Here is an 11,279-nt window from a genome sequence, read left to right as displayed (position 1 = left end):
GGCTGTCTGGTTGGTTCACCTCCCAGCAGAGCAGCAAAAGGCACGATAAGGGTGTGTATGAACACTGTGCACCGCACGTTAAAGATTTTTATTTACAAAAGTAATTTAAAAACATCTATCACGTTCCTGCTACTTAAAGTTGTGCTTCAACTTGTGTTGTCCAATCACATTAAAACCCAAACAAAAAAAAAATACATATTTTTTTTTAAATAGTTGTAATCTGACAAAAAATGGAATATAACTATGTCTGTTGAGCAGTGTGCATCCTCACTTTTGGTCAGGATTGCTATCATTATTGAAACACTCTTAATAAAGTAAATAATTTGCATAATAAATGCATTAGAGCAAATGATCAGGAAGTCCATAAGGAAAAGCAAAGCGGTTTTGGAAGACTAGAAACCAAAACTACTTCAGTAGAATGAAAGAAAAAAACAAACAAACAAACAAACAAACACATTTTTGTCTATTTGAAACAGCCTTGATGAAGACAGAATGTACCAATATGGGGACAAAATTGCAACATTAGCAAAGCCTCTTATCATACACTCTGATACATTTGAAACAGTAAAACAGAATCATATTTTAATGGGGACTTCAAACTATTTCCTGTAAACTGAAAAAAAAACAAACAAGATAACACAAGGAAGGAGCAAACTGCATATCAAAACCATGAAGAGAGCCAAGAGTATTACTAAAATAAGAGGACAGCAGAAAAGTCCACCGACTACTTCTGCTGAAAGTTGAACTCTAGAGCTGCTGGAACTGCTGACACAGCATTGACGCAAGCTGCTCACAGAGATCAGAAAAAGGAGGACAGTGCGGCGAGAAGTCACCAGAGGACCTGAGGGACTCTGACGTCCCGCAGCAATCAAAACAACCTGTTTGTTTGATAAATCCAGTCCAGCTGGATTTTACGAAACCTGGACATTTGGCTGCGTCACTGGTTGGGCGTAAGAGAGGCGTCTCCATGGCTGAGCCAATAACGTCAAACAATGTGAATAACTCCCCCCTTTGTGGAGGGAACCTCCCATTCAGGATGGTGACCTCTTTGAAACATGTTAACCTTTGCACCACTGAACCAGCGTGAGAAGCTCGACGCTTATTGCTCTCAGTCACTGATACAAACTAAAATAAAAATATTCATTTAAAATAATTGCACCAGGCCAATCTGCTTGAGTTGAGTTCAAACATTGGATGGAATCTGACCAACATAACTGCTTTGTGTCCGTTACCTTGGCTACAATGTCCTCATTCATTATCAACAAGTGCCTCATTAAGACAAAACAAAGGCTGCAATGGAATAACTTCACATGACACTTTTAGCAGTGCACCTGCTGAGTAGCAGAGTGTAACACATACTGTGTATTATGTTAAAAACAAGGCAATACTTGTCCAGTCTATCTGAGAAAAAGATCATGTTGGTAACATGAGCAGCGAATTTCACTGTACCTTACTGTGTGAGAGTGTTCAAGTCCTAGACAAAAGAGAGAATACCACAGTGACCCGTTTCCCAAAGTAACCCAACACCATCCAAAGAAAAGCCTTATAATCTAAGCCCTTAAAAATGGAGGGGATTTTATGTATTGAAATCTAAAACTGTTAGGAGTTTAATAATCCACTCCTAATAGTGCATTACATAACTACTGAACAACTACGTTGTTCAGTAGTTATGTAAAGTACAGAACAATGTGAAAGATTGAGAGCAATTTCGCTTCCAAAGATGTATCAATCAGATTTGTCATGGCCAATACAGATTTTTAGATTTCTTCAAGTTATGATCTGTTAATTCTATTGTTTTCATTTGAACTATAATGGAGAAAAAAAATACTATTTTTTAAAGAGGTTGTTGATTTGAATATTATTTTTATTCAGAAAAAAATAAAAGGAATTACACAGGTGTCACCACTTGCATACCAAAGCACATGTTATATGGTTTTAATTAAACTCAAAAAGGGCATCAAAGGATACTGAAGGTTGGTGGACCTGTAGACTAAGAAGTGAGTGAGAAAATTTTGGTTTATATTATTTGGTGCATCTCCATATGAAACCTAACAAATTCTTGAAAAAAAATGCATTGATTCACAACTTAAAGTCTTCCAACATCCTGCTGAGCTTTACAAGCCAGATCCAGCAACGATGCTTTCTGCTTTTTGAGCATCAACATGTCAGCTCAATAGCACCTGATCAAACTTTTGTACTGCTGAGAAGAAAATAAATTAGCTGGAAGAAAACCAAAAAACCACACCAATAAAGAGGGAGATCAAATGAGGATGAGCCAGTGTCAGAGTAAACAAAGCATTACATCTGTGGGGCCCAGTGAAGCATCTGGTTAAAAGGTTACCACTATCATTTACACTCCCAGCCAGGACACGTCACAGAAACGCAGTCCCATGCTTATTCTTTTCTCAGCAAAAGCACTCAGGAGAAGACGGTCTTCACACCAGACTGCACTTGCTACATTAACAGCTGCCACATCACCGTAAACAGGGACTCAACAGGGAGGGATTCATCTGGGGAAAATAACAACTGGAAGCAAATGATAAACGCTACAAGAAAATCTCTTGGAGATGAAGAATGTTTCCCATATTTACAAAGGACACATTTCTCTGTCGGTTATGCATTCATGAATAAAGGAGATGTGTTTTAATAGTAAATGAATGAAAAACAAAATAAGTACATTTATTTTGAAAGTGTAGGTACACCAGTAAATCACTGAGAGATTTGAATTGATTTTCCTGCGATTGGCTCTGATCAGTGATCAGCAGATCTATCTTTTTCCTACTCAAAAATGCAGCAAAATTAAGTTAGGTAATTAGATTTTTTTTTTATATATTTATATGCAATAAAAAACATCAAACAAGTGGCTATTTGAATTTGATTTGCTTTGTTCACTGTACTTTAATGTAGGATTTAGTATTTTTTTTAATTTGTCAAAGTACCTGCAAAATGTTTTTTCTCTTTATGTGCTACAGAAAAAAAGAAAGGGGTGTTGGTCAGGAAACTGGATGGGTGCTTTCTGCAAAAACGGTTTAGAAAAGCATTGAGAAACTCTGCTTTAAGCCACTGAGATTAAACTGTGTAACAAAGATATAAGGAGATTGCATAAACAGTTTGCTTTAGATTTTTTCATGACCAACTATAATTTGAAAATTGTAATTGACCAAACAAATTTGACAAAACAGAAGGAAGGTTACAACGAGAATTCAGTATGTTACATTAAAGACAAAAAAATATATATATTTAAATTTAGAACTTATGTAGATTACAAAAAACAACTCAGTTAAATTAACTTAATAGTTTATAAGAGGTTTTAAATTACATTTAACTTGCTTTATGGCTGAAGCAGGTTAAATGTACATGAGTTTAAATTTATGTATTTTCATTCTGGTGGGGAATTCCAGTGCTTTTATAAACCGATGACATTTTTAAAGCCAAATCATTGAGCCCTAGACATGTAGGACATAACACTTCATTTGTCAAAGAAAGTGACACTGTCACACAGTTTTAACTTGATCAAACTGGTTAAGCTTGTCAAGAGCGGTCAAATTCAAGAATAAGTAACTAACTGGTGGACTTTGATAAGTAGGATTAGACCCAAAATATTACATTGTTGTTTTCCTTGTTGGCATTTGTTTTGCTGATGCAGATCCCCTTACATTTTAGCTGTTGACATCGTCTGTTCTGTGTGCTGTTTTATGTTTATGTGTTTGACAATCGGTATTTTATTTTTAACTCATCAGTCAGACAGGGATTACAGACTAGATCTGGGTCATTTTCATTAACATTCATTAATTTCCATTGCCATTTAAATAAATACGCTGGATTCTTGATGATCACATCAAATTATTTTGTTCATATCCACTTTAGACCAAATTAAGAAATACATCTTGAGAGCACAAACACTTTGAACTTGCACAACAAACAACGTAAGCATGCAGGCTCCAGATGGTATTTTTATCAGCTGGCCTGCTATACTAACCTCACTGAGCTCCTTCTCCAGCTCCACGGCTCGCTGCACGATGGGCCCCCGCACGGCGTACTCCACCTTCTTCACTGTGGGGTTCATGTTGTCGATGGTCAGCACCTTGCCCCGGGACGTCGTCCCGTTATCGGACATTTTTGGTTTGGGAAGTCCTCGCCGCGTAGTGCTCAAACTGGATAAGGCTCTGCCGGGAGAAGAAGAGGAGGAGGACATAGGAGGAGAGACCAGTGAGCGGAACCCGGGACCACCGCCGCCCCGATGCGGTCCACCGCCGCCGGGTAAGAACAGCGCGCTTCGCCCCGGGCTTAGAAGCCGAAGGGTTCTGGGTGAAATAAGCTGCACACGCGTGGCTGACATGTTGCACAAAGTCGGACTTAAAGAGCTGGTAAAGTTTTGTTGTTTTCTTAAATCCCACAGAGGTGCACAGCGACCGGCACCACGCTGGTATCCTCAGACGACAGAGGAGAAATCAAAGTTGCGTAATTGGCACCTCGGCGCTCTTAAAAGTGCCTGAGCGATCAGACCTTTGGACTTTTCCAATGCGACTTCGATAAAGGCGCTTAGTAACCCAACAATATCCACACTCTTTAACAAACTTTTAACTTCAGAAAGTTTTTTGGGGGTGGGGGTTTGTTAAATGCGTCTAGAAGGCGTATCCCACCCCTCTGCTGCTTCATAAACCCGTAATCCCATCCCTCGTCCCCTCCCACTCTCCCCCAGATATCCCACGCACCGTGATTCTGTCAATCAGGGCCACGTCTCCGGTTACTGCTCAGGAAAATTCAGGCAGACGGTCAACAGAATCATCTGACTTTGCTTCATTCTGAGCTCCATGCAGTTTGGGAGGAGACTTGGAAGGCTTATTTTTCCGCTTTCATTATTCTGAATGCTCCTCCTGCATGGAGTATTACTGGGGATGCTTAGGCCTTCTTAGTGCAACTTAAAAACTGCATAGTATAAGGAAAACATGACGTTGCAACATAGATTTTTTTAATATCTGCAATAATAAATAAATAACAATAACAATTCAAATAACCTGCATTTTTCTTAGTGTTGCATTTTCTGTAAATGCAACACTAACCCATCACTCTGCAGAGGGGGAAGCTGGTGTGGACCGTCAGCTGGCTGCCTGAACCATGGTCTACCTCACCAACAGACCACAGTATGTGAGGCTTCCTGACTGTGTCCGATGCGGTAGTTGGCAGCACTGGGGCACCTCAGGGAACAGTTCTCTTCCCTTTCCTATTCTCTCTGTACACCTCAAACTTCTAGCAACTCAGACTACTGCCATGTTCAGAAGTTCTCGGATGAAAACGTAGGCTATATCTTATGGGAACGACCTGAAGTACAAGGAGATTAACAACTTTGTTGCTTGTTGTGAGGCCAACAACCTTCACATAAGCATGACAAAGACAAAGGAGATGGTGACTGACTTTCACATGAAGTCCATACAGACATCACCAGTGAAAGTCCAGGCCAGGGCTTTCACACTGAGATTGTGGAGGATTGTAAGTACCTGGGCGTTCACCTTAAAAACAAACTGGACTGGTTCTCAAGCATAAATGTTCTGTACAAGAAGGGTCAAAGTCACCTCCATCTTATGAGGAAACTGGGGTCTCTTGGTGTGTGCAAAAAACTGCTAAAAAAAATTATGACAGTGTGGTGGCATCTGCAGTGTTTCATGTTGTGGTGTGGGTGTGGGAACACCACGAGGGACAGAAAGAGAATCAATAGGCTGGTTTGTAGAGTCAGCTTTGTCCTAGATCGGCCTCTAGATTATGCTGAGGTAGATGGTGAGAAAAAGATTTTGGCTAAATTGACATCCATTGCTGCAGCATCCACAGAGTAAAACCCAGCACTTCTGGAGGTCTTTCATCCCTCATGTCATGAGACCTTTCAGTAATCATGTGCAGTAAATCACATGTGCTCCTTAGTTACCTTCATGTGAGCTCTGTAAAGTTGGGCAATGTACATACAAAAGAGCACATTTTATTTATTCTGTATTAAAAATCTCTATAGCCCTATGCTGAACTGGCCTGAAAATGAACGTCATCATTTAAAGGGGCAGTATTGCGTACTTTCCAGGCACAAAGTGCCATTTTATAGCACAATCAACTATAATCAAAATCAAAAATCTGTATATATCAAACGTAACTTAAAAGAAATTTGATTTAGCAATTTTAACCCCTTTTGGACATGTAATAACTGATTTAAGCATGCACATATTAAGGAATGTGTTATTAATCTATAAATCTTGATGTTAGATGTTAGAACTTGTTCCAGAACAAGTTCTCAGAGCCCCACCTAACAGCCGGTAGGGTACATAGAGCTGAATGAGCTACAGGGTCTACATGAGGCACTTTGCCTCTTGGACTGTCACATGCTTTACATTTGGACTACCATGAAAAACACATTTGAGAGAGAACAAACTTTCACTAAAACTTAAAAGTCTTAAAAATGTTCTGACTTAGTATACAAATGTACCATGGTGACATTTGGCAAAGCTCACTTTTTTGCGAGCCTATTTAAGGAATGTTATTCAGGGATTCAAGTCAGCCTGTTTGTTTCTAAAGTTGGTCTACTGTATTATTGATCTAACAGTATTAAAGCTGTTTTTTAATGTTACTAAAGGCCATCATTAAAGTTAATATATGAATAAAAAAGAATGATTAAACTATCAACTGTGTTATTACATTTATTTATTGAATTTGATTGCAATTCAAGTTATTTTAAAAGATTGAAATGGACCCAGCTTTTTGACTGGGTCCATTTATAAACAAAAAGTTTCATAATTTACCCACTGCTTCCTGCAAATGTGGGATATAGTAGTTTTTAAATGCATATCACACACATTCCATACAAACAAAAAGAAAAACAAACAAGCTTAATGGGAATATTTATGAGTAAGTGATTCATCAGGCTTAAACAAGAAACAGCAGATACCTATTGATCAAAGTGCCACATTATTCTTCACATTAATCTCAAAACCAGTTTAGTCAGATTTCAACACTAAGAGAAGCAACTTAAAAGCCAGTGTAGTTCAGACACATCTCTAACAGTGAATAATATTAATCAAAGTACCCTGGTGTGTCTTTACAATATGAACAACCTACTTCACATTTTGGTTTCCATCAAACAACTAAACATGAGGTCTGTCACTACGGGTGTAACTAAAACAAATGAGTCCAATTAAAACGCTGTTGCTGAAATTATATCGGCGAGAGTCTGTGTAGCCACTGTGCGCAGAGCAAAGGTGGGCACAGATGGCAACACTAGCAGAAAAAACTGGTGCTGCTGTGTCTGAAGTCCATAACTTTTACATTCTTCTGTTACTAGATAGCATTGTTGAGGCTGGTGGGAGAACCCATGAAGAAAGTCTTCCGTGTGGCTGCTTTGAGTGCTTTCCTCTGGTGAACCGCATAACGTCTCCTCCTGGGTGAAGTAGCGTGATATGCTGAAGATATAAAATAGTTTCAGCAGCTCCCAGCAGCGGGATTTGGATAGTGAGGAGTCACTCAGTGGATGATGAGACGAAATCTGCACACAGGAGACTGAGCGACGGGTCTCGCGGTTAATGAGAAGAAGTGCGAGCACGTCAGGCCGCAGAGGTACAGATCCTGGTAAGCAGCGCTCTCCGACTGCCAGGCAGCTTCTCAGGGTCTCTATGAGGGGTGACCAGAATCGGCCCACCAGCTCGGTTTCAGCTTTTTGCAGGGATGGGGTGGGACCACACAGCACACACACATCTGCTCCTGGGAGCAGCTGGAAGCGGAGCAGGCGATGGGCAACTGTGGGGCTTCCCTGAGGGAGGAAAACTGGGTAATCGCAAGAGGCTGATCCAGATGCAGATAAGGTGCGTACCAAGGCACACAACAAGACAACTTCCTGAGGTGCCAAGCGCCACCACTTCTCAGTAGCTACCACAATCCTCCCATGGACGAAGAGGCAGCCGAACTCGCTGTCTGCAGCCTGAGCAAAGCCATCCACAGCTTCTTGGAGAGGAGTTGGGTTCGGAGGAACCAGTGAATCAGCACAGTGCGTGAGGTCCCCCAGAACTCCTTGGTGCTTCTCTTCCAGCAGCTTATCGATAAGACAGAAGCAGGACCGCAGGTCCCTCTTGAGTCGTTCAATGTTCCTGAGATTGACCAGCTCATCCTGTCCCAGCACCAGCACCATGCAGCTCCAAACATTCTCCAGGAGGCGTTGTAAGCGGCTCTCCTCCTCCCCGATGCATGCTCCACTTGATCCACCTCCACTCACAGCGATGAGCATTACACTGTCATGGAAAACCTTCCACACCACCTTTCCCCCACCCTCAGTCTCGCAGGAGGACAAAAGTGCTCCCTGTCCTCCTCCGAACATGTGCACCCCATTCAGAGAGCCGATGACTGAGAAGGGCAGCTGTTTAGAGGCCCCCCTTGTGAAAAGAGGAACCCCGCTGCTGGCTGTGAGGCAGAGCAGTTGGGTAGAACCATCCTGTAGCATCATCACAATCGACCGCTGCAATGAACCCACTAAACAAACTCGTATTTCAACTGTGGCAAATTATCAACCCGCTCGACAACCTAATTTCATTGAGCCGGTTGTGTAATGACAAGAGAGGCAAAAACTCCGACTGTTGCATCAGCAATGGTTAGCCGTTAGCGTGAATGACTGGATGATAAAGGAAACAGAAATCAACTGACATACATAACTGTGATAAACCGCTCTCCCAAACAGCCGCTTCGTTTGCTGCTAGGTTTCTTTTTGTTCTAGCTGTATTTAAACATGCTAGATTAACAAAAGAGGTTACCGTCGTTTCCACAGTAACGCTGTCCCATGATTCATCGACGAGGGTAGTTTCATCAGGCTGGTCGAGCAGCAGTTCCAAGTTACGACCTATGCTGTAACCGCCGTGGAGCGAAATGCGGACACAGACCTGGGTTCAGCCCCTGGAGGTCCGGGAAGTGTCTTTCTTGTCCAAGAACTGAACTGACTACCCGGTATGCACATCTCGCGAGAGTTGAATTTAATAACTTCGCGGGCTCGCGAGCAGATGACCATAGACGCTCTCTGGTGACGTTGGCGCTGATGATGTTTTCCCCATGGTATTACGTATACGTCGTTTTTCATCGCTGACTTAAACAAAATAAAACTTAAACTATTGAAACGCAATAAGATATATTCTTTTCAAAGGTTCTTCAACAAAGTGTTAGTTTTAAGGGTGTTCATCATTACACAACCAGCCTTTTACTCCCACCAAGAGAATTGTTTTTCATTTGAATTGTACAGTATTTACGTCACATTAAAGGTAAAAAGTTTCATTAAGAGTTTGGAAATTATTAATTGTTTCAACATGGAAAAATCTGTGATTTAAAAAAAAAGATGCAAGTAGTTTTGAGAGCCATTGCAAGTTTTTTGGACTCACGTTAAAATTTTTTAGTATTTTCTGTGGTGTAAAAAATATAAAAGATTATATATTATCCATGAAAAAAGTGCAAAGCCTGGAACTAGACTTCCTTTTTTCTTATTTATTTTATTTAGAAATCTATAAATTATGGCAAATTATTTGGCAGTAGGAAGTCAAACACTGATCACTTTAAGATTAAAATAAATAAAAAAATTAAATAGAGCAAACTTTTTTTTTTTTACTATTGCCAACATGTAAAATACAATTTAATATTTTTTGTACTTTAAATCCAACTTATTGCCTGTTGGAGGGTGGAAATCTCACCAAATAAATAGTTTTGGAAATGTATGTGAAGATTAGATGAATGATCCTGTGATAAATAAATCCCTACTGTTCTCTTAAGCTTATTGAATCACAAACTACCATAAACATTACTTTTAATATGAACAAAGTAGTTTTTTGTGTTTATTTATTGTATTGTGTTGGAAATCCAACACAATATCCAATATTTTGTATTTAATATAGCATGTAGCCTTATTTTGTCTTTACTACATGCTGGATAAAATTGATATAAAATCCATGCTATTTTTGCATTTTCACTCTTCTCAAATCTCAGCTTCTAATAATCAAAAAAAAGTCAAGAATCTTTGCAATAAATCACAGCTGTAATATTTTGTTGGCTCCTTCACTCTGTTAATGTTTTCATATAATAAAACTGCTTACATTTAAAAATACAAAGAAAAAAACAACAACTTTGTAGCTATGAATGTTTTTATTTTTAAATACAAAAAGTTCAAAGCAAAAACAAAAAAAAGACCACAACAGATAGATACAAAAAGGCACAATCAATTACTTTAAAAATCACAGTGTGCCATGAAAAAAAAAAAAAAAAAAAAAAAAACCTCTTCCTTTTACTCTAATGTTCCTAATAATTTATTTTCCTGATACGATTTCAATGTGTTCTACACTTCCCGTGGCAGTATAATGGCTTGGCATGAGGAGCAGTGCTGAGGTCATCTTCCCTGTACCGTCTAAATGAAGGCCTGCAGGACAAAGAAACAACCACAGGCAGAGTAAATTGACTTTGTTTTTTTTAAAAAAAGAACACTTACAAAAACATTGCCAGGAGTATTAAAGCTACTTCACAGATATATTAATCATACATGTGATTGTGCTGCATATGTATGGCCTACTTACCAATGGAGAGGGCAATTTCACAAGAAGGAGCAGACTTTCTGTGGCCTGAAGGGGTTGGTGCTGGAGGACACTCCAGTGAGCAGAGGGTCCTGCAAGGCATTCTGCAAGCAAAACTGCTGCAGGTCCACAGCTGCCTGGGAAACCTGACAACCAAAGAGGAATCAGGTGTTTCATGGAAAAATACATGTACTGCCATTAAATGGAACAATTCCAATAAAAAAAAAAAAGTAAATTTAAAAGTAGGAATAATACATTTGAGTCTTATGGCAGGATACCAATGAGCTAAACTGTACAAATACTGAAATCCCTTTTTATCTCTTGGGTGGAGTTGTATTCGTAGAACAAATACTGCATTACTAAAAATAGCAGGGTGTCATTTAAGCTTATAGTTGAAAACCCATTGCATCAGTTTGAATGCAAGCCAACTGGATTCGTAGGATCGCTATAAAAACAGATCATCGCTCACTACATAGACCTGGTTGCTTCATTTCTGAAGATGGCATTAGAACCACAGGAAGGAGACAGAGGAACTCTTTTTTTTTTTTTGGAGTGACTGTCTACGGGACAACATATGGAAAATTGAGAGTCCGAGCTCATATCTCAGTTCCTATTTTTCTGAGACGTTTTAAAGTTTTTCTATTTTTATTTTTTCTGGTTCTTTTGCCATAGTGCACCATGAAATAAGTCATGGCAATGTTGAGTGAAGCTGCT

The 11,279-nt window shown here is 39.6% G+C and overlaps 4 protein-coding genes across 6 annotated transcripts in view; 1 reads left to right on the top strand and 3 right to left on the bottom strand.

Moving 5' to 3' along the window:
- Positions 1-8,987, bottom strand: part of gpt (glutamic--pyruvic transaminase) — a 23,408-nt gene extending 14,421 nt beyond the window's left edge. Inside the window, exons 1-3 of one of the 3 annotated variants that reach the window (XM_016669675.1) lie at positions 8,775-8,987; positions 5,128-5,322; positions 3,980-4,166 (exon numbers count right to left, since the gene is read on the bottom strand). In XM_016669675.1, the coding sequence (XP_016525161.1) occupies positions 3,980-4,117 (138 nt within the window). In that variant the 5' untranslated portion in view covers positions 4,118-4,166; positions 5,128-5,322; positions 8,775-8,987. Of the gene's footprint in view, positions 1-3,979; positions 4,611-5,127; positions 5,323-8,774 lie in introns of those variants that run through there. The other 2 variants (XM_007548596.2, XM_007548595.2) reach the window with 2 other exon arrangements.
- LOC103135717 (protein CYR61-like) overlaps positions 4,179-11,279 on the top strand; it is a 36,715-nt gene continuing 29,614 nt past the window's right edge. Inside the window, exon 1 of the mRNA XM_016669678.1 lies at positions 4,179-4,260. The gene's annotated coding sequence lies outside the window, so the exon portion shown is untranslated. The remainder of the gene's footprint in view (positions 4,261-11,279) is intronic.
- Positions 6,662-8,768, bottom strand: fuz (fuzzy planar cell polarity protein). The gene has a single exon (XM_007548597.2). The coding sequence runs from the start codon at positions 8,468-8,470 to the stop codon at positions 7,172-7,174; it is 1,299 nt and encodes a 432-aa protein (XP_007548659.1). The 5' UTR covers positions 8,471-8,768; the 3' UTR covers positions 6,662-7,171.
- The window catches only part of LOC103135721 (guanine nucleotide-binding protein G(I)/G(S)/G(O) subunit gamma-5-like), a 2,732-nt gene continuing 1,729 nt past the window's right edge, over positions 10,277-11,279 (bottom strand). Inside the window, exons 2-3 of the mRNA XM_007548594.2 lie at positions 10,569-10,711; positions 10,277-10,414 (exon numbers count right to left, since the gene is read on the bottom strand). Of these exons, the coding sequence (XP_007548656.1) occupies positions 10,586-10,711 (126 nt within the window). The 3' untranslated portion in view covers positions 10,277-10,414; positions 10,569-10,585. The remainder of the gene's footprint in view (positions 10,415-10,568; positions 10,712-11,279) is intronic.

This window comes from Poecilia formosa, unplaced genomic scaffold (genome assembly GCF_000485575.1).
Source record: "Poecilia formosa unplaced genomic scaffold, Poecilia_formosa-5.1.2 Scaffold27, whole genome shotgun sequence".
Taxonomy (NCBI): Eukaryota; Metazoa; Chordata; class Actinopteri; order Cyprinodontiformes; family Poeciliidae; genus Poecilia; species Poecilia formosa.
The sequence above is the reverse complement of the archived record's forward strand: the minus strand, read 5'-3'. Positions and strand labels throughout refer to the sequence as shown.

Excerpts from the sequence above, each read along its gene's own strand:
- fuz (XM_007548597.2), bottom strand. The coding sequence starts at position 8,470 with ATGATGCTACAGGATGGTTCTACCCAACTGCTCTGCCTCACAGCCAGC.